Source organism: Nipponia nippon, unplaced genomic scaffold (genome assembly GCF_047370975.1).
Source record: "Nipponia nippon isolate SJK-2023a ecotype South Korea unplaced genomic scaffold, ASM4737097v1 scaffold_4, whole genome shotgun sequence".
NCBI lineage: Eukaryota > Metazoa > Chordata > Aves > Pelecaniformes > Threskiornithidae > Nipponia > Nipponia nippon.
Genome location: NW_028262358.1, coordinates 74894143 through 74915741, shown reverse-complemented (window position 1 = coordinate 74915741; position 21599 = coordinate 74894143). Strand labels below are relative to the sequence as shown.

General features: G+C 37.5%; 1 protein-coding gene across 5 annotated transcripts in view; it reads right to left on the bottom strand.

The window, feature by feature from the left end:
* REV3L (REV3 like, DNA directed polymerase zeta catalytic subunit) overlaps positions 1 to 21599 on the bottom strand; it is a 129700-nt gene that overhangs the window by 42445 nt on the left and 65656 nt on the right. For 3 of the 5 annotated variants that reach the window (XM_087775676.1, XM_087775673.1, XM_087775672.1), the window contains exons 6-13: positions 16497 to 16591; positions 15820 to 15924; positions 14773 to 14857; positions 14539 to 14687; positions 14113 to 14241; positions 11237 to 11474; positions 7185 to 7324; positions 5 to 4208 (exon numbers count right to left, since the gene is read on the bottom strand). In XM_087775676.1, coding sequence (XP_087631802.1) covers positions 5 to 4208; positions 7185 to 7324; positions 11237 to 11474; positions 14113 to 14241; positions 14539 to 14687; positions 14773 to 14857; positions 15820 to 15924; positions 16497 to 16591 — 5145 coding nt within the window. Of the gene's footprint in view, positions 1 to 4; positions 4245 to 7184; positions 7325 to 11236; positions 11475 to 14112; positions 14242 to 14538; positions 14688 to 14772; positions 14858 to 15819; positions 15925 to 16496; positions 16592 to 21599 lie in introns of those variants that run through there. The other 2 variants (XM_087775674.1, XM_087775675.1) reach the window with 2 other exon arrangements.

Sequence of the window (21599 nt, the reverse complement as noted above, 5' to 3'; positions counted from 1 at the left end):
GTACCTTGGCTTTTCTGGAGCATCTGAAGGATTGCTGCAAAATGGTTCCTGATAAATTGTTTCTGCAAGATCATGATCTAGCAAAGTTGCCATGATTTCTTCACGACTGGGTGGGGACATGAGAGGCTTAAGAATGTAAGCGGTACGAGGTGTAAAACTTCCATTCTTTGATTGTGAGGGAGAACTGGTTGATCTTGGTGAACTATCTGGAGTTGGAGTTAATGCTTCATTGTTTCTTGAAACATATAATTCTAAATCCTCAGAAGCTGCATCTATAAGTTCACCATCAGGAGAAGACAATATGGATGTAAAAGAGGTATTAACTGAATCAAGTGGTTGACAAGGTTCAAAAGTGGTTTCTTTTCTAATGTGGCTTTGGATCCAGTCTGAGCTGGTTGGCTGAGGAAGGTTAAGAAATCTCTCTTTATTTACTGCATTTCTATTCAATTTGAATTTTTCATTTAAACAGACCTCAGTCTCTTGCATACAAGAGGTATCAATAGAACTAGATCTAGAAGTTGAAGGATGAACATTTTTCCTCCATTGGCTATGGCAGTGGTTCTCATTATCCAGTGAAGTTTTCTCAAAAAGCTCAGGGCTTAGGGAACCAGACCGTATCCATTTACTCGTGCTTGAAGAATGCTGCTTTTCTTCCTCAGATTTTTGGTCATTATGACACAGCAAGTCATTTTCTGTTGTTTGTCCAGAACCAAGATCTTGAACTGCATCACTCAGGAATTTCTGGGGCAAATTTTGATCTGCAGGGACAAACTGGCTTGCGGAATAAAAACTGCAAAATCCAGTTTGCCCTATACTATTAATATCAAAGTTGTAATTGTGGTCTGGAGACAAGCTGTCTTCAAGCGAGTAGCAGCTTTCAAAACCAGGGTCTGAAAAAAAAACGGGGCTGTCATCAGACACAGAGTGATCAATGCGACTACTGATCTGCTGGCTTAAAGACTCCATTTTTGAAAGTTTTGGTGTTTTTTCTTTAGGTTTTGTATTCCTGGGAGCACGAGATTTTCTTGGTGATGTGACTGACCGTGACCTTTTGACTGCTTTATTCTGTTCAAGAGGGCATGGTATATTCCTGCTCAGCTGTGTTTTAGCTGGTAATGGTTCGTGTGTAACGTTTGCATTTTGAGCTTTCTGCTGTCTCTTCTGGAGTAACTCTTTCAAAACAGCTAGGCCAGACTGTCCTTCACTGAATGCTGATGGGGCCACTATAGTCCTATTTTTATATGGGGAGATGGGTTTTGGTTGCATGGTTGTTTCTGACAGAGACCTTTGTTTTACTGTTTCAGGTTTAAAATGTGCCATATCCAAAATAAAACCTCTCTGGTTCTGGTCCCAATTTAACTGTTTCACTGGACTCTTCAAAGACGTTACGAAACAGTTCTTAGGCAACTGGAGTGGCCCAGGGCTCTCTTCAGATGACTTAATAGAAGAACAAGGATCAGAATGCCTGGATGCCTCTGGTAAACAAAAAATCTGCTGTTGGTTATTGTCTTTACAATGCAAATAGTTAGTGGCATGTAACTGATCCATCTTCGATGTGTCTAAAGAGTCACGAGCTTCATTTAATTTCCCAGCTGGTGGTAAATATCTGTTTTGCAAATTTTTTATCTCTTCTGCTTTTGCAGAAGTCTTATCTTTAGAGATGCGCGCATTCTGTGTTACCCGAGTTGAGCGATTAGATGGATCAAATATGTTTTGAATGAGAGCAGAATCCTTCATTCTAAATATAGCACTTTGAGTTCTGGGCCGTTGAGAGCTCGTTTTTGGTACTTCCCTTCCAGATGCCACAGGAGTAGATGCAAGAGATGAATGAGAGTCTTCTCGTGGAGCAGGTAAGCACTGTGCAACTACAGGCTTATCAATTTCCATCAATGAATGAAAACAGCCTGATGAATTACTTTGTGCATCAGCTGCTGAAGGGAGCTGTGCTGATGGTAGATATCCTGCTGAATAGCCAGGAAGAGGACTGTCTTTCCGATTATGAAGTGGCTGAGAGTTGACAGAGTTGTAAGAAATCTCAGGCAGATCTTGATGTTTCAGCACAAACTTCACTTCTGCAGTAGAGTGAGTATTTCCTTTTTCATCTTTAAATAAAACGCGCTTTCTTGAGGACGCTTTTTCAGCTGTTTTTTGTCTTTGTTTTGTTCTAGGTTTCTTCTTTCCATCATCTGCTGTTTTATCAGCCTGATTAATCTTTTTCTTTTTCTTGGCAGATACGGTGGGGCTAGCAAATTTCTTTTTACATTTCTTAACCTGAGTTTTTGCTCGACTATTTTTTCCTACACTAGAATTAACAGTCTTGCTGTTGTACATATTGGGCCCCCTATTAAATAAAGCTTCTCTGTCCAGGTTGGTCAAAATTTCTTCTGCTTTTGGATCAGTGGGAGACCAGCAGCGAGGTGGAGATGTGTTTACTGGGCTTGTGCTTCTCTCAGAAAGGAAACCTAACTTAGACATAACATCACTATAGTTACAGTCACAGTCTTCAGCTTCAGCACTGTAGGACGGTGAAGGAGGAGAAAGAATTGTATGAGTCCTTTTTCTGAAAGATAAAGTTCTTTTAATATTTTTACTACCTGTTTTTTGTGGTTTTCCAGCTTTTTTCTTGGTTGACTTATGTTTTGCTTTCCTTTTGTGACTTTTCTTTGGTGTTAGTGGATAAATAGGATATTTGGTTGCAGGAGAGTCAGGAACTTTTGGCCAAAAGTCCTTTAAAGGTGCAAGCTTTTTATATAAGTTCATCTTTTCCTCTGTGAGTACTACTCTTTCCTCACTAGAATCTACTTTCCCTAGTTTAACAAGCATATTTTTTCTCCCTCTAAATCTATTGATGATAATATATTTAATAATAACAGGTGGCAATTTTTTAGAAAGTTTTCTACGCTTTCGAGACTTCTGAGGCCCATCCGAACTTTCAACACCTTCTATCGCTTGAGGTAGATTAATTTTTGAGTTGTGTGCGACAAAGCTTGATTCACTGTCTTCAGTCTCATAATTTACCTTCCGTTTCGTTCGGAGCGTATATTTATTCCCACATAATCCAAATGACTGCTCAGTTTCAAGAGATCCATCTGCAAACTGGCAGTCAGTATAATTAGCAGTACTTGTAGGCATTTTGTTTTCAAAAGCCTCAAGAGGAACTTGAACTAAGTCACTAGGTAAAGCACTATCCTTATCAGGAATGTTACTACAAGCATTACCTTGTGTATAGCAGCTTTCCTTCACTGATGCAACATCATTTACACTTGCAGGCTCCTGATGATTGATAAAACTATGTTTCTTTTTATTCAGCTTCAACCTGGACTGTTTGTTGCCTTGCTGTAATTTATATGTCACGGGAGCTAACTTCTGTGGTCGACTGAGACAATTAGAAAGAACAACACTAGGAAAGAACATGTAATGTGCTGCTTGTTGACTGAGGCTTGGCTTTTCTGCCTTATGCTCCTGAAATTCTTCATACCTAATTTTAAGCTTATTAAGGCCACCTTCATCAGTGTTATTTTCAAGTGAATGTACCACAGTTCGACTGCCTCCTGAACAAGATACCAATTCACAATTTTCTGTAACTGTTGCTGGAAAAAAACTATTTATATTTGCACTGCTGGATTTTTCATTTACTTCAGAGGACATTTTACCTTTGGAGTGGCTGGAGTGGCTCAAATCGGAAAAGTTAAATAAGTTTTTATTCAACATGCTGTCACCAATATGGCGGCCCACATGCACAAAAGAGACATCCTTTTCAGCCTTTCGGATGCTAGTATACTTCCTACTAGGTATCTGCCTGCTCACTGATGAAATATCATCTTCATATTCAAAAATATTATTTTCACATGAAGGAACTGGGAGAGTGTCTTTCTTGTTACTCTCTTTGTGTGAGTTTTCTGCATGGGTACTATTGCTGAATGGAGTTAGGTACTTTGCTGAGTAAGTGCTTTCTTTTGTAAGAGCATGGACTGAAAGTTCAGGTCTTGTTTCTGTGTTTGGTTGCGAGAGGTCTTCTACTAAATCTTCATTATTCAAAACATGGTTAGAAAGGGCACTTGTGTGTTTACACTGAAAAGTAATTTTAGCAGAAGATGGGGGTTCTAGCGTAGCAGCATCTTTGTGAAAGATTGAGGTCTTTACAGACATTTTGCTTGTTGCAATGACGGAGGAGTGAGTTCGAGAACTTTCATTATTCAAAGGATTGTCTGAAATGGAAGACAAGCAATTTTACTCTAGTTTTCCTGTAAAAAAAAAAATAACCTAAGGCATTAACCATTTTAATGACATTTTCCTGAAAGCCCTCCCAGCCAAAGAAGAAACAAAACTCTTCTAAATCACATTACATTTAAGATCATGACATCTACAGATCCTGAGCACATGAGCTGCTTTATAAAATCACGTCGTCAGTATATTTGTGTCTCAGCCGTTCTGTCAGTTACTCCTAAATGGAAACCTTGCATACAATTGCCAAAGATTTCATGCTGGTTTTCTGAAAGAAGGCTTCTAAAATCACTTTCAGATAACTAAATACAGATTGATTTCTAGAAAAGCTTGTATCCTGCTTTATCCCTGAGAAGTACGCATACTCATTGGCTCTGAAAAACAAAGGACTTATTTAAATATGACTTTCCCCATATAGAAAAGTCATTGCACAGAAAGCTGAAGTATTGTCGTACAACATGGCAAGGGCTTTGTATTAACTGTCCTGTGTGCTAAGCATAGGTACTTTGCTGCACTTTTATAAAGCAGAGCAATCCACCACCCGTTCAGGTGTTTATGCAAGGAGCTCACATCATTTAGTGAGATCATGAATTCATATCCATGCATTAACATTCCCACACAGATCTGTGACCAGCAAGTGCTGCGGTAACTGTCCTGTGCAGACTCATCACATGATACCTGGGATGATTTCTCTCGCTGATAGTTTCACCGCATTTACTGCAGGGTAAGTGTGGACAGGCAGGTGGTAACTCACAAATTAACAACTGGTTTGCAGCAACTGTGTGCTTGCTCATAACCACAATGAGCACCAAATAAATTGAAGGAGTTTATTCCTCTGCAAAGAGGCAGTGACCACAGAGCTCCTGGCACACAGCAATTTGTTCATGTGTCCACATCTTTAGCTGAAATATTGAAGGGGGATAGGAGTTATGAAACATGCTGTATAACCTGAAAGCAGGCACTGCACACTGTCGTACTAGACGGGGGATCCTTTGGGCCTTTACTGTAAGTCTCAACCAATTTGGGGATTATCTTAGATTCATGCTGCCTTCAGCTTAGAAATTTATTTGTTGCCAGGTGAGACAAATAAAAGGAAGTCTCAATCTGTTTCTAATAACCTTTTCTAATGCATACACAGAGTCCCTCAGCTGTGAAACACAGCTGGGACATGCTGCCTATGATTATTTGAGGGTAGGAGTCCACACAAAGAATGAGGATGATTAACTGAAAACCAAGAAAATGGGAGTTCAGTGAAGTGTCAATGAACACGTGCAAGATACCTGACTATTCAGATAAAAAAATTACAAAAATACTTGTCAGTCAGTCAGAAGTTACGGACACAGATTCATGTGTGGATAAGCATTTTCTAATTTAGATGAACTCACTGACATCTGGTTTGAATTTACTGTATCTCCTATTATAAGAAATTGATGCAAAAGTTCACAGCAGTAAACTCATTCTATGCTGACACTCTTCTTCTGCAAGTGATATTTCATATACTTAAAATATTCTAAAATTTAAACAGTGATTTAAGATACAGTCTCATTAGCCAGAAGCATCCCTTTTTACATTAAATTACAAAGTACTGCAAATAAGGAAATTACAATTGTATATTTTTCAAAACCAAATCATATTAGTAGTACATCAAGTCACGTGTTAACCCTACCATTATACCTTTAAACCAAAGGAAAAAGCAAACTACGGTTTAAACAGTGAACACAAAAGAATAGCTGTGGTTGTCTATGTAATAAGATCATATAGGTCACTTTCTCTAATACAGAATTGCTAATAGATATATTAAGACATATGTATTTTATACACTAATATATGATGTTTGTTATTTTTGTCAAATAGCTTCAAGAGACACAAACTAATACAGAAATTTTGTAAAGGATTACATTCCTGCCCCAGAGAGCAAATGCAACAATAGGAAATTAGGTACATGCATGAGCACAAACAAGATTTTACATTAACCAATTTGTACTATGGATTAAGAAAGAAGCTTCTGTACAAAGTGATGTTAACCACAAATTTCAAATTTTAAAGGCAATGAAGTATGACTAATACAACATTTCTAAACAAAGAAGAACAATTACTGTTGATTAGACCAAGAACAAAAGCGAACCTAATACTGAGAAAACCCTGGATACAGATATGTATTTTTCCCCACAAGATGCATACATTTTACATTGTTTTACTCAACCGAATTTTATAAATGTGAAAATATGTAGATTGTCTAATGAAACAAATAATGATATTTATATATTTGCGTAACCTCAAAGTGCGCATTCTATTAACTAAGGTTATTTTGATCAAAGACAGCAGGTTATAAAGAGATGGCAAGAGATATCTCTACAGATTAATTTAATTTTTTTATAGATTTTGAAAGGTAGTTTCTTCTTCATCAGCTTTGCCACTGCATAGTTTTAACTCATGCAATCCCAAGATGTGAACATGCAATCTGCTGAATGAAACATAGGCTCAAACAAAGGCTCACTGTATTTAACATGTGTGGCAAGTACTTGCGAAGCAAGGAACCATCTAAATTTACACAATAATACATTTACTATTTACACTGAAATCCTAGCAGGATAAATGATCCTACAGAATCATTGATTTTAACACCATATTTGCATAACAAATAGTAACAGAAAAATACCCCTTGCAACAAGGTAACTATCTTTTCCATAAAACTAATTGAACAATTCCCTTTTTTGGGTCATTAATACAATAGGAAAAGCAGATTCTGGTAATTCATAGAGGGCATTAAGATTAAAATATCGTTGGCTTATAAGGAAGATGTCAAGGGCCTGCTTCTGCAATCCATTGAGAGCATTTCCTTCCAATTGAAACAAGAATTGAAAACGGTTAGCGCTTTTGAGAATTAGCAAATTGATCTGAAAACGAACTGTGACCCAGGTAATAATTAAACTTTCAAAGCTGTTTTTCTATTTACTTACCACCATTTTCATCTGCAGTCCCATCTAACTGAGGTATAGAGAGATTAGTTAGGAGCATATTGTTACCACTCCACTCCATTTCTTCCTCTGAAGATGAATCCTCTTCCGTTGAACTTCGATGCATGTTTTTGCCAGCTGACCTAGAAAAAATGAAGGAACTAATTAATGCACAATACTTTTCTTAGAAAATACCAATAGCCACAGGGAACCTCAAAATCAGAGGGGTGTGATGCTATATGGTTGTGTAACTTGGGGCAGCAAAGGGAAAGAAACCAAAAAATTTGTTACATTTCTCACTGAGAAACTCAAAATATTATTCAATGTTACTATTTTAAGAGGCAACAGTGGTAGCCGACCATTTAAAAACTACAGGCAAAACCAGCGTGATTCACTAGCTTAAGAAGTTAGAGAAAAGGCATTTAGATACTTAATTTTATTTCAATTTTACCGGAATTTAATTTAATTGCTTGAAAGTGCTTGAAATTTGAAGACTAAACCAACTATGCAAAATTATTTCAGTTCAGCTCTTAGCAAACAGATGTTTACTTTTTTTATTTTTTAAAAAAAGGAATCTTTACTGAATTATAACAATTCTGCCTCTTGGCAGGCTTAACTAAAGCACAGCCACCAGAACAATGCTTGTTTCCATTCCTCCTTGAACATTCTGAAGTTGCTGTTGCTAATACTTAAGCCCCTTTTACTAAGTTAACTGTTCTACGCTGCCATTTTTACAGTCATAAATCTGCTGGGGGAAAAAAAAAAAAAAAGAAGTAAATCTACAAAGAAAAGCTGCTATAAATTTTTCAGGTTTTTAAGGTGTCATGGCTTTATATGGGGAAAAAAAAGAAAAAAATATATAGAAAAACACCAGAAACAAACCCTCCGGTATATTGCAACTCTAGAAGCACTTAGGAATTTGATTTCTTCTTCTTTAAAATAAAGCACAAGATGGACATAATTCTTCATAGAAATAACCTATTCTGTGGCTACAAGAGAGAAATCTTGACAAATATTAAGGAACTGAGGTTTGGGTTTTTTTTTTTGTTTGGGTTTTTTGTGTGTGTTTGTTTTTTGTTTTTAAGGTAATAATAATCTATCCTAGTAGCTTGATATATGAAAACAGTATTGTGTAGTACCTTAAAAGGTATAAATACAACTGTTTTGAAGTTACAGGATGGAAAATCCCCAATAACCTAAATACAGTCTACTTCTGAAGAACTTTTATCTGTGGAGTTCGACCAGAGCAGGAATTGTATGTATAATAGCACCACAGACATCTGAATGTGCTCAGCACTGAGCCGACTTAGATCAAGCCATGTCTACTAGTTCAGGAACAATAGGCTCAAATATGGCTCCATAATTTCCAGACTAACTCAAATCTGGAAGCAGCATGACTTGGAAGAGAGACCTAACTAACAAGCATAGCTAGGTACACAGTGGCCACGACCTAAGTGAGCTTAGTTCTCCCTCTTCTATGCTCCCAAAACATGAAAAAAGTACAGTGCAAAGACATTCAGCTCTATATGCAAATGAATATCAAACTGGGGAGAGCAATCGACACTCTGGAGAACAGGGCTGCTATTCCAAGAGATCTCAATAGGTTGGGGAATAAGCTGACAGGAACCTCATGGACTTCAAAAAAAGACAAATCCAAATGTCCCACAATGGGATGAAATAACCCCATGCACTGGTAACAGGCAGTGAGAGAGCTAGCTAGGCAGTGGCTTTGCAGAAAAGAATGCAAAAGCCCTGGTGGACAACTAGTTGAACCTGAGAGTGTGCTGTGTGCCTGTGTAGCAAAGGCGGCCAGTTGCATCTTGGGCTGTGACTGCAACACTGTAGCCAATTTCAGTAGGTGTGAGGCTGCATATGGAGTATTGTGCTCAGTTTGGGGCATCCCACTACAAGACAGACACTGACAAACTGGAGGAAATCCAGCTGAGAAACACTAGAGTGACTGGGGGCCGAAGCACACGATGTATAAGGAGAGGCTGAGGGAACAGGATTTATTCAGCCTTGGGAAAAAAGTAAGAGGAGATCTTGTTGCACTTGTCAAGTATCTGATGAATAGGTATAAAGAAGATGAAACCAGATTCAGAGGTGTGTGGTGATATGAAAAGGGCAATGGGCACAGGGCTGCCTCAGAGAATGTTATGTACAAGGAAAACATTCTTCATTACGAGGGTGTTCAAACACTGGAACAGTTGCCCACATAGGCTATGCAATCTCTGTCTTTGGAGATACTTAACCCTTGACCAGACAAGGCCCTGAGCAACTGATCCATCCAAAGCTGCCTGGACAAGGGCACTGGACTACATAGCATTTAGATGTTTCTTCCAACCTGAATTATGCTATAATCCTGTGCATGAAGCAAATCTTGGTCAACTTCAGTAAACCCAGTTAGGCTGGAGACAACTTGCAGATAACAACCATGATAACACCATACCTGAACCAGTCCAGGTCTTGATGGGCTTTCTGCTCCAGTTCAGCACAAATCAAACCCAAGCCATTCAATTCAGTCAGTAGGGTGTTGTTACTCCTCATTATCTCAATATATTTTCTGAGATAATGGAAGATTGGGGAATACCCAATAACAGAAAAGTGATACTATGGATACGGTAGGATGCATTAGGAAGCAGTACAGATAGAATGAGCCTGAGCAGAAAAACATTGGATCCATTGTTAGACTCAATCTGGCTCTTTCTGCATGAGCAGAATCATGCAGGGGGCAGAGATACTCATGCTCTCTTCTGAAGTCAGTCCAAATTCTGCAGAGATCACACTGAAGCAAAGCTTGTAATTCCCTCTGAACACGAGTTGGCTCCCTGTGGAGGCACCTGGTATGTACATTCTCCCTAGCGCTTTCTGTCTGGGATTAAGATGTAGGCATATATGAGCAAGCTATTTGTGAGACAGCTCATCAAGTCTTTAAGTTTTTAAATAGAATTCTTTATTGCATAAAAGCAGTTAATTGCTTCAGGATCCTACCTGTCTCTAGTACAGTCATGCCCATACAGAGCTATGCCTGAGCTAATAAGTTCTGCAAGATATAGGCTGGTTTTACTAAACTGAAGACTATCGTTAAGTGTTTTAGATGGAAATTCCAACTTTTCAGACTACTGTCAGGAAGAAAACAAAGAAAATCAAAGGTCAGATAGGAAAAGTAGCTTTAGAGATGAATTGCCTCTATAACTAGGAAACTAATGATCTAACTTCTGATTCTGTTACAACTTTTCTGTATGTCTTCAGCAAAGAAAAGATTAAGTATTTCTACGCCTCTCTTGCTCCCTGAATGATAGTATAATTATGATTTCTGATGTTAAAAAAAAAATATATCAAAATGTTACATCTGTGAATTCTCTCATCTTTCAAATAGAATTATAAATACCAGAAGGTCTGCCCAAAGCAGGGGTGACGAGAAACTGGATATAGCTTCTTTCAATGTCTGTCAGTGCAGGCTGTACAAAAGGTCATTACAACCTGAGAAGGTGTTCCAAGAATCCTGGCCTTAAAAATATTCAAGCTGCTGACCTTTAGCAGTCCAGCAGAGTAAGCAACATTCATGTTTTGATTTAAGCTTTGAGCATGGAACAAATGGGTATTTTTCTCAGGCTTCTGGGTCAGTCTTCACAAGAATACTTCATAAATATTCACTTCAGTAAAAGTTACAGGCACATGAGATGTACAAGATACACCTTAACATTTGTACTACATCCAAGGTGTGACCTTAAAAGGAGGTTACAACTAAAGTTTTTTGTATTTGGTCTTGTAGGACAAAAAAAACCTACTCAATTTTTCCTCAAAGAGCAAACTAGAAGCCTAGGTCTAGCCAAGCCTAAACATTTAATCTTTATTTCCATATAAAACTGACGATTCACAGCATCATCTAAAACAACTGCATTCTATCCCAAGATCTGCATAGATTTTTCCAATGCTGTCAACAGAGACCTCTCTACAGCTCACTGGGCTCATAGCACACTTGAAAAGAGGGTGGGAGGGAGGAAGGATCTGGCAGAAAAGAACATATTAAGAAAAGAAAATCACATATATACCTTCTTTTTGGCCCAGGCTCTTCAATGCTACTGTCCCACCTTTGGGACATTAACAAGCTAAGTTCCATTTCTTCTTTCTCGCACTGTGGCTCATTTTCTTCATCATCACTGTTCTGAGAATTTCGACAGCTTCCAAGAGAACGATGGTGAGAGTGTGTTTTGTGATGTCCCATCTGATATCCATCATTCTCCAGTCCAGCCAACAGATCAATCATGGCCTCATCAGCACTATTGTCCACTGCAGAAAAAGCCCATACAAGTAGAATCTACATTTTGTTCTACTTGTAAATGACTAGTTATAGTCTACCAGTAAAAAACAAAACTAAATAAACAAAACCAAAAAAACCCTCAATATTTTAAAATCTACTGGTTTGTTACTGTCTAAAGCAAGGCAGGCTACAGAAACAAAGTTCTTTTCATATCATTTTTTCAAGTTTTATGATTTGTTATCTTTTCTAGCTCTTTCTCTAGAATCTTGGCAGCCGCCTTTTTTATTATTTCTGCCCTCCTCTTCTGATTGTAGTAGATTTAGTGGAAGCACTTTTCTCTCTCCCCCCCGCCCCATTACCTCCTCACATTAAGTAAAACCTCACTCTCCCCTTTTATTTCAGCATGAGTGCCAGCTTATGAAGCATCACTGCCTTCTCTTGCTCTCACCATTTCAATGGCTGCATTAACTTTGTTGGGCACTTCTCTCTGTATCACTTGGAAGACTTTCAATCACTGCATCTCATAAAAGGTGATGCTGATTTTGACCAACTAGTTCCTCTTTCCTTCTGTCCTTTACTATAATGCTTAATTTCACCTCCCTTTTATTTTTGCTATAACCTATTCTCTTCCTAGGTTCCCCTAGTTTATCTGATTCCACTCCTCCCTTAAATTTTATTTTTATTTTCCTCTATTTGACCCAAGCTTACACTAACTCATGCACTTGCCTTCTCATTCTTGATTTTTATTTCTTAAACATCCTACCAAGTCACAATTTCTTCTCACTCTCCTCCTGCTTACCTTTCATCTGACCTCATAACCAATTTATGATCTCCAGTCTACCAGGCATCTTTGTTACTTCTCTCTCCTTCTCCTCTGGCTGAAGAACTACAATCTCTACTTTCCTTCCTCAGGAAATATCCTATGATTTACAATGATCCTGAGAATCATATAAAATAGGTCTCAACATCGGTGAGGAAGGCATTTTCCATATTTTACAAAGGCTTCACAAGACACCATGCAATCGTTTAGAATGGAAACCATCCCCTTTGCCAGAGTTCTGAATTAACCCACTTTCAATTGTGCTTTCTGTTCTTGGCTCCTTGCCCTTTGTGAGGTCCATCATTAAAGTCCAACCTTTACTTCCCATTAATATAAACCTTGTTGTGTACTTCACAGCAGCATCAGAAGAAGTAGTGTGCTTCACAGCCCCTGTGACACTATGACTCTACAAAGACACAGTAAAGACTAGTCCATACTATGAAAGAGCATAAGAGACCCAAAGATGCAGCATGTTACTTATGGTCACACAAGACACCAGCAATTAGTAGTCCCATGATAAAAAGGGGGAAAAAAAAAAGGGGGGGGGGGAAGAGAGAAAGTAATAAAATGTCCATTTGATTCCCTAGCCACTGGAAAAAACAGACCCTTTCAACACTCCTATTTGGTTAAGCAATTCACACACATAGTCATAGGAAGTACCCTATATATTATTTTAGCTGCTTCTCATCCTCTCAGCACGACCTTCTCACTCCAAAAACAAACAAAAAAAAAGATAAATCAATGCTCATGTTTGCTAGCTCCCACATAACTTCTTTACTTATAGTTCTCTTGACAAATCCAAATCCTTGCCTATAAAACTTCCATAACCAAAATCTTGCCTACTTTCTGCAAAATAAAACAGCACTGAAAAATACTCTTAATCTCACTCCATCCACTCCTTCTTTCTTTGCAAGAAAAGACTGTATATTGCTGTATGTTGTATTACCCATAGGCACATACTGTTGCCCATATTGCATCTTGTTGTCCATGAACATATTCACACCATATATGTATCAAAAGCACCGGAAGCTATGAGGTTTAGATATTCCCACCCCCCGCACCTTGTAGTACCAACTTTAGTGCATATTAACATTATACCTTATATTTACATAAGAATGGATATAGAAACAGCATAAATTATGTGCTTTTAATCTCCTCTAGAGTATTTGAACTATTTCTACCTGAAGTAGCTTTTCATACAAGTTCCTTTGTTCTGTTATTTTATTGTTGTTTCCCCCTCGTGCCATCTACATTTGTTTGCTGTCATGTTTTTTCTCACCCTCTTTAATGTTTTACTTCTTGTTTCTTTGGCTTCAACCATTCATTTGTATCCATAAATTTTGGGAAATGCTCTGCTGCAACTTGCCTCTCATTATCAGCCTACTTATCCACCAGTATCTCCAGACAGCTGAGCTTCTAAAGATAGCCCATGAGCATGTTCTCTACCATAACTGTAAGAAAGATGCACTAACTGCAAGAATATCATGGACAGACAGTCAAAATCCTCTGTATTCTGATAGTTGTAGTCCTATAAACCTAGGAGCATAAGGAAGAGCAACACCCATATGAGACTGCATTGAGCTGACCTAGCAAGAGGACAGGCTTAGTGGACCAGTAAAGCACAGTAGCCTCTACAAATACACTGTCCCGGTGACATTTTTCGAAAATATAAGGTGTTTTTTTGGTGGTGGTGGTGGTAGGTCATGTGTGTGAAGTCTCAATCTGCTTGACAAACTCCCTGAGGTAAACTACTTACTTTCTTTCACAACTGGTAATGTAAGTGAACACAACAAAGACTGTGGAACAATAAAATAGCCTGGAATAAAAGACATTCCAGTCATACTCACTAAAAACTGTAGTCTGACTCAGTCTTTGAGACAAAGGCTGAAAGCTTTGACTATTCTCCACAATGTTTAAAATTGCTTCTTCATTAATAAGTGCTTCCTCGTCTTTATCAGTATGCATCCTATTGGATTCTTTAAAAGAAAAACAAAAAGCAAAGGGATAAAACTTCAGAGAGTCACAGACATCAATACATTATGAAAGCAAGCCACTTCAAAATGGATTTTAGTATTCAAGTATGTTTCCATTATTTGCTATGGCAATTTTAAAAAGGCTTACTCTAACAATGATGAAAATTAAAAGCAAAACTACTCTTCATTTTTTCATAACTGACAATCAGCTCTTCCTTGGCTTACTTCTGCTAATAGTATAAACAGCCAAAGCATGACATAGATTTATGCCTAAACAATTATGCTATTAAAAATACTCACCTTTGTTCATCTTTTTATCTTTATGCACTTCTACCATATTAGCTGGCGTACACTGAAAGGCTTCAGGAGAAAGTACCTCAGAATGTAGTGTTAGCTCAGCAGAGAACTCCTCTGATCCATTACTGTAGTCCACTGATCCTGACAACGTTCTAGTTAATTGAAAACCAATTTTTAAATGCATATTTAAGGTTTGCATAGAATACTATACTTTATGGCAAATGGCTAAACACTTACACAGAGAAGTCATTTTGCTTGAGGATTTCTTTAAGTCTCTTCTGAAAAAATATTTCACTCTCTGTTGCTGGCACAAATCCACGGTCTTTAAAATTTAAAAAAATATTTGTTATTCAGTTTTACTTTGACCTCTCAACACAGAGAGCAGCTAAAATTACTAATCCTATTAGGAAATGGCTCAAAGTTGAAGTGTCCGCTAATTTTATGTGCCAAATTTGAGGGCTGATTTTTCAAGTGTATTTAAACACTTTAAAATACTTCACATACCCCCATTGATCTCATTTGCAACTGCGAGTATCAACAGCATTTACAAATCATGTCGCAATTACACCAAGGTGAGCATTCAGGAAAAGAACAATCAGTGAACAATTTTGAAAGGTCTGGTTTATGCAGCCTGAATAACATTACACAGAAATGCAGGAGAAAATCCACAGTCAGAAGCAGTCTGCCTTAGCCAGGAACCTGCCTCTTTCCTTCTTGCAATCTTCTGGCTTACTTGCCAAATATCATTCATATTTTAAAAGAAACATGGCCTAGGTTTTACAGAGAATAGCTCTGTTCATTATGCAATTAATTTGCAGAGCACGGTCTTCCCTGTGCAATGAATTTTACATTATAATACAGGGATTTGCCCATCCTTTTAGAATTTTCATCTAACATCACCTTAGCTATAATTCCACAGAAATTCAAAGGAACTGCCCTTGTGCATAAACTACCACGGAAAGCTTCACAATAAGAGATTTAATTTTGTCAGTATTTAAACATTTTCCATCATAAAGCATGCAATCTTAACTGTCATTATCATTCATTCTGCCTAGAATGCTTTGTAACTAGCTGAATCAAGATGGTTTTAGACAAGGTTATGTATCTTGCTTTTAAAACCGGAATACACATACTGGGCAATCAGTAAGCTTGGAACTGAAACAACAGTACATCTAAAAAGCCCTCAAACTTGATACACTGATTTAAATTCTGCCTCCTGCTTGCTTCTCATTCACAGTTTTTGATAAACAGCTGCACAATTTTTTTTTTTTTTTTTTTTTTTACCTTGTGACTCAGGTGTCTTAATCTGAGAAGATTCATGTTTCTGTCTCCGTCGCTGCTTTTCATCTTCCCATATAGCTTGTAAACCAGGGTTCCTGCCAATCTGGGCTGAAATTCGCAATAATATATGAAGGGAAGTCTGTCAATGTGATGGAAAGCATTGTTCCCCCCAAATTAGATTCTGACACTCTTCTTCATCTCTTTCATCGTTCTAACCTGTTATTTTTTTAATTGCAATTCTTGCCTTACTCTAGGATTCAGTGTTATGTAAAAGTTAAGGTGTAACTTTATTCGTTTTCTAGATCTTCTGTTTGTTTTCTAGATCTTTGGCTTTTGCTGGTCTTCTCACCAAGTATGTGTATGTATGTATAGATGTATGTACATACACACGCATACTTGATGTTGATATTTCACTTACTCTCCTTATAGGTCTGAAACCATCTGTTATACATTAACAAAAAATCTCTTTCTATTGCTCTGACAATAGGCTATTCTTATAACCTGTTTTATTCCAGAGTTCATTCAATTTTTTTTTTTCTTTTAAACTTTATGAATTTGTAGATCAACAATTCACTAACACTGAAATCTGGATTGTGGCTTAACTAAGCTGAGCCTTAAAAAAGATGACAATATAGTTCCTGTCCTAAAACATTTTAAATGAAAAGTTATTAACACTTCACCTTCAATATCCAGTTGATTTAAAATGTCAGCAGCTACTGCATCCACCTCCAACTCACAGGTACTTTGTGGCTCAACACCTTTCAACATTAAAGAGCTGTGACAACATAAATACCACAGGTTAATTTTATCAATATGTTGATTTTGAAATGCATCATCATTGCTTTCTAACTGGACCGACATCTACAACATTTCAGGGGGAATGGGGATGAGTACCTGAACACAGTATTACCAGTTCTTATCCTCACCTGCAAGTCCTTATGTTAATGGTCATATACAAATTTAGTTAGATGAGAAATTTGCATATTCAACTGAAAGGGATTAGCTTTTTCTTTTGTGAGAGAAGTGGTAAACAACTCTACATACTCCAGCAATTACAACAATGTTGTCCTCCTCAAATAGAAGTTGAAATGTTCTATAGAACTCTCAGCCAATAGGACCATCTGCGTTCACATGATCTTGCACCCAAAAAACACAGCGGCAAGAATTTTTCTCTCTCATTCACAGTTCAGAGCAATGCAAAACAGTTTAACATTTCCAACTAAGGGAAGTGAAGCAAAAAAATGTTTTATTTTTCAGATATTTTTTTTTTAAATTTATTTAGGGGGCTTAGGGGTAGCCTAGTGAATATAAACAGGTTATTGGCATCCTGAACATGAGCAGAACTAAGGATAAATGGTTTGGTAAAGACTTAAAATACTAGAAACAGATGCAAGTTTGTTGTGTAATGATCTGATCATCTTCCTACTGCGCCTTTTCAGATCTGGTAAGGTCAGCGGCCTTCCATCTGTTGCTGTCAGTGAACTAATGTTAAGGAGTCCATGGAGGAAGCTAAGAAAGAGAAACCTTCTCCCAGGTTTATGTGAAAGCCTGTTTACCCTTTTCAAAATTTTTAGGGAAACACAGAAAATCCCCTCAAAGCTCCCCACGGTTAAAATATGCTATTCTTCAGGGAAAATATGCTATTGCTTAGAACTCTATTTAGGTTAATTAACTGGTGACTTACAATATCTACTTGTATTCCTACATTCCCTGACATACACAGAGCCTCAAAAATCTCAGCATGGAATATAAGATATAATCCATTAATATTTTCAATGCTCTCTATAAGCTTTGAATAGAAGTCACTATAGTGCAAGAAGGTAGTAGATGATGTAATTAAAAACTGGATGTCCCCGACACCTTCTCTGAAAATAAAGTATTTACCGATCTAGAAATAGTAAATGTGAAAGGAATGTAAAATTGAACTGCTTCACTTATGTTGTAAGAGCAAAAATCTAATGAATTCTCAGAAAACATCAGAGAACTCAACCACAAAAATATTTTGAACGTCTAAAAGGCTTCAGGGCATCATATTCATTATCAAGAGATAAGATAGCATGCCAAGAAAAAAAAAAAAACAAACCAAAACTGACCCCTTCACCACATTCCCAAACTGTAATATTCTAGAAGAGAAAAATATTTACTTCTAACTCCTTTTGCAGAGGGCTATGGTACAGACCATCAGCAAACTATAGATTACGTGAAGTTAGGACTGAAGCTAGTTCAGACGTGCTCTTCCTGAAGAGCGTTATCCATGGGCAAAGCATGTAGATTTGCTCATTAGAGAGCTAATTAAAACTGCTAGGATGCCTCCTGCAAGAACGCTCTAAATATTTTGCCTGACTTTGAAACAGCAGAAGACCAACAGGTTCTCTCAAATGCACTGCAGACCGTAAACTGGTTTAAACAACCCAAACAGAAGGTAAAGAGCTGCTTTCAAGGCAGCTTCAGTGGGCTACTGCTTTATCATTATACCAGAACCCCTGAGATACTCAGTCCACGCAAAGAGTCCACGCTGTACGTGAAGTACAGAACAAAGGAGTACTTCTAAATGGGTGCAACATTTCTCCCGTCTCAATTCCTCCTGGCCTTCAGCTTTCCTTGCTTCCCCTGAAAGAACAACCCTGTCCTCCACAAACTGAGGTCCTACTGCCCAAAGGGCAAAGGCTGAGATATCATCTTCAAAAGAAGAAAGGGGACACCCCCCCTCCAAAAAAAATAAGAGGGCTACTCATCTGACGGTATAACACAATGTGAGCTTTTATTGACTGCTGTCCAGTTCTGTCCGTAGAATGGTGACCTAATATTTCTGAAGTGTATCAATGTATCATATGATTTAGTTTAAAGATACCAAACGCACTCTTTTGTGCACACAAAAGCAAGAATTACTTATTAGGTCCACAATAGTGTATGAACTTCATCAAGATTAAGAAAGGCACTGGAAAACAAATACTTTGCTTTGTAAGACTGTTAGGTGACAGTATCATGCACACAAAAAACCAAAATTGTTAGGCTATAACTACGTTATTACACCTGTATCTATTTGTCCACCTATGAAGAAAGAAGGTCAGTCAATTGAAATACCAACTATGTTTTTTATAATGCAGAAATAGCTTCCTGCATTGTTAGAGAGAACACTGAGACCTTACAAGGAAATCAGAAAATTATTTTTAACCATTAAAGAGTGAAGTTCTGAAAAAGTCCGCTTTTTTTTTTTTTTTTTTTTTTTTTTTTACATCTCCAGTGGAGATAAAAAAACCCACTAAACTTACAGCTTGTTACCTTAACTGTTTAGGCAAAGAACTGGAGAAGACAGAAATAACCAGTGTTAGAAATGTAAGTAGAAGTTAAACCAGTCCTAGAATATTTATTTACTGGCACTTCTAAGGGGAAAGACAGAGAGGACTGAAAGGACATCTAGTTATTTGGTCATTGTCTCTTTCTATATATCATAGTAATAAAAAGTTCTATTTGTATTACTAGTTCAATTGCTCAGCTGATGCGTAACTTGACTTCTGGGGTAAGAAAGAAATATTCCCTGATGTAAGGCTGATAGGGCTTACTGTGATAACCTCAACCTCTCTACAGCAGACTCAGCTTTCAAGAATCATCTTTGCTCTCCTCCTGTACCACATTGGAATAGTGAAACTTCTATTGGAAAGTAAAATCCTGTGTTATACATAATATGAAACTGAGAAACAAAACAGAAATCTCAGCAATTGGATTTTTAATGAAGTGAGCGATACGAAAAAAGGAATAGGCATCCTGAAAGTCAATTTTAGAAACTGCCTGAAACTTAACATTTTGAAAGCATATAGTTTAAAAGCAGAGAAGAAAAAGTTTCCAGAATAATTTCTTGGCAGCCATACTTTTAAAATTTGTGATGTCACATTTTGTGGCTGCATTAATAGAGTAAATGTATTTTTCACTCTGTATGTAAATGTATGTTTCACTCAGTTACAGCAAAAGAAGGCAGAGCAGGGTATTTCTTTATTCTAAACATCCAAAAGCAGTCTGGCAGAAGTTGTGAAGTACTTATCACGTAGAATTCATTAACAACTGTAAGATGCTATGCATTAATATACAATTACTAATCCCTCCAAGTCAGCACTATTGTTTCAGAGTTATTGTGAGAATTAAGAAAGCATATCATAGAACTAGTAATACAAATGAAACCAAAGCAGCTCAGCCTTTTAGCAGAAGTAGACTGCCCATGCCCTAATGCACACTTTAAGGACAAGCCATTGCCATCACTCCCCTCCCTTCCCAATCGTGCCATCATCTGAGAAACAAGTCCATACCGTCATCAACATGCATACTTTTCATGTCATGCACTTCGGGTGCTCGTATTCATCAAAGTATTCAAACGGAGCCTGCCTGCACGGCAGGCGACAGGAACTGCAGGCAAGCCGAAACTTGCATTTTGATCACATAATAAGAAAAAACTGCAAGATCACTGGGAAACAAGAACGAGGGAGGAGGCTGCAAAAATTCTGTCTACTCCCTTCATGAAATCAAAGCGTTTCTGGGAACAAGGGAAAAGGGACCACAATACACAACGGTCATTGGTATCAGAAGAGTTTGATTTTAATACTTTCTTTTGCTAAATGACACATGTAAATGACCAGAAATCTGGTCAAGATCTGTCTTTGACTTGTTTGGTAGATACAACCGCAAAGCTCTGAGCTATCTACTTTCACTAATTTCCTCTTTAAAAACAGTCCAGAGAGAGAGAGAGAAGACAACTTTCTATTCTTTTCCCTTTAACTAGTTAGGACATTTTCTCAAAAAAAACCCCATGTCTTGGTTTTCCACATCTCCATCAAGAGCGTGGCCAGTGATTTGTCTTGAGAACTGATCAATATCACAGACAGAATTGGCCGAGAGCTTTCCAAATAATCAGATTTCTTATTTATTTAGAGATTCTAATATGGATTTATCCTATAAAAATAACACTAAATTCAACATTGCTAAATTCAAAACAAACTGGTAGTTGTCACTATAACTTAAGTCTTTTTCCATAATAATAATAATAATTTGAAGCATGTTCTTTGTCTGCAACTCACAAAGATTCAAATGATTTGGGCGATTAGAAACAGAAAAGCTCCTTTTGTCCAAGCTCTAATCAAACAGATACAAGGAATCTTTCTGTCAAAAACTACAGTATTCCAATTAACATGGCATATTATTAAAATTAAAAATACTGAGCTAACAAGAGCCCTTTTTTGAAACAAATTTAGGATTTATCATCATAATTCTTGTTAACGTTTTCAGGATTAAGGCAGGGCTGGCAGTCAAAACTGCACACTCCAAAGACTGATGTGGAGGCTAATAAAGGCAATTGACATGTACAGTAAGACTTTCATAAGACTTGAAAAATGTCTCAATACAACCGGGTCATTAACTTGGCATTTAACGCCCTTGTCAAGGTGAGTTGCTAGACACTTGCACTAACAGAAGTCAGGGCAGTAGCACCACAAGCGTCTGCAACATCCAGGTAAGCCACAAAGGCCAAGAAGCCATTTCCTTCCACCTCAGGAAAAACCTCGAAAGGCATATGAAAGCAGAGCAGCTTTCACTGGCCCTTCTAACATTTTAATTTACTCTGAACAAAACAAAAACGTCAGAGGGAGAGGGAGGAGTACAAACTGTCCTGATGTACAGTTATTTAACATGATTACATGCTTCTTTGAGAACTATCTGATCTGAGTACTGTCAATAGCTTGGTCAGCTGTTAGGTTTGCTGATTTTGCTCACCTAGAACAAACATGCACAACACATCA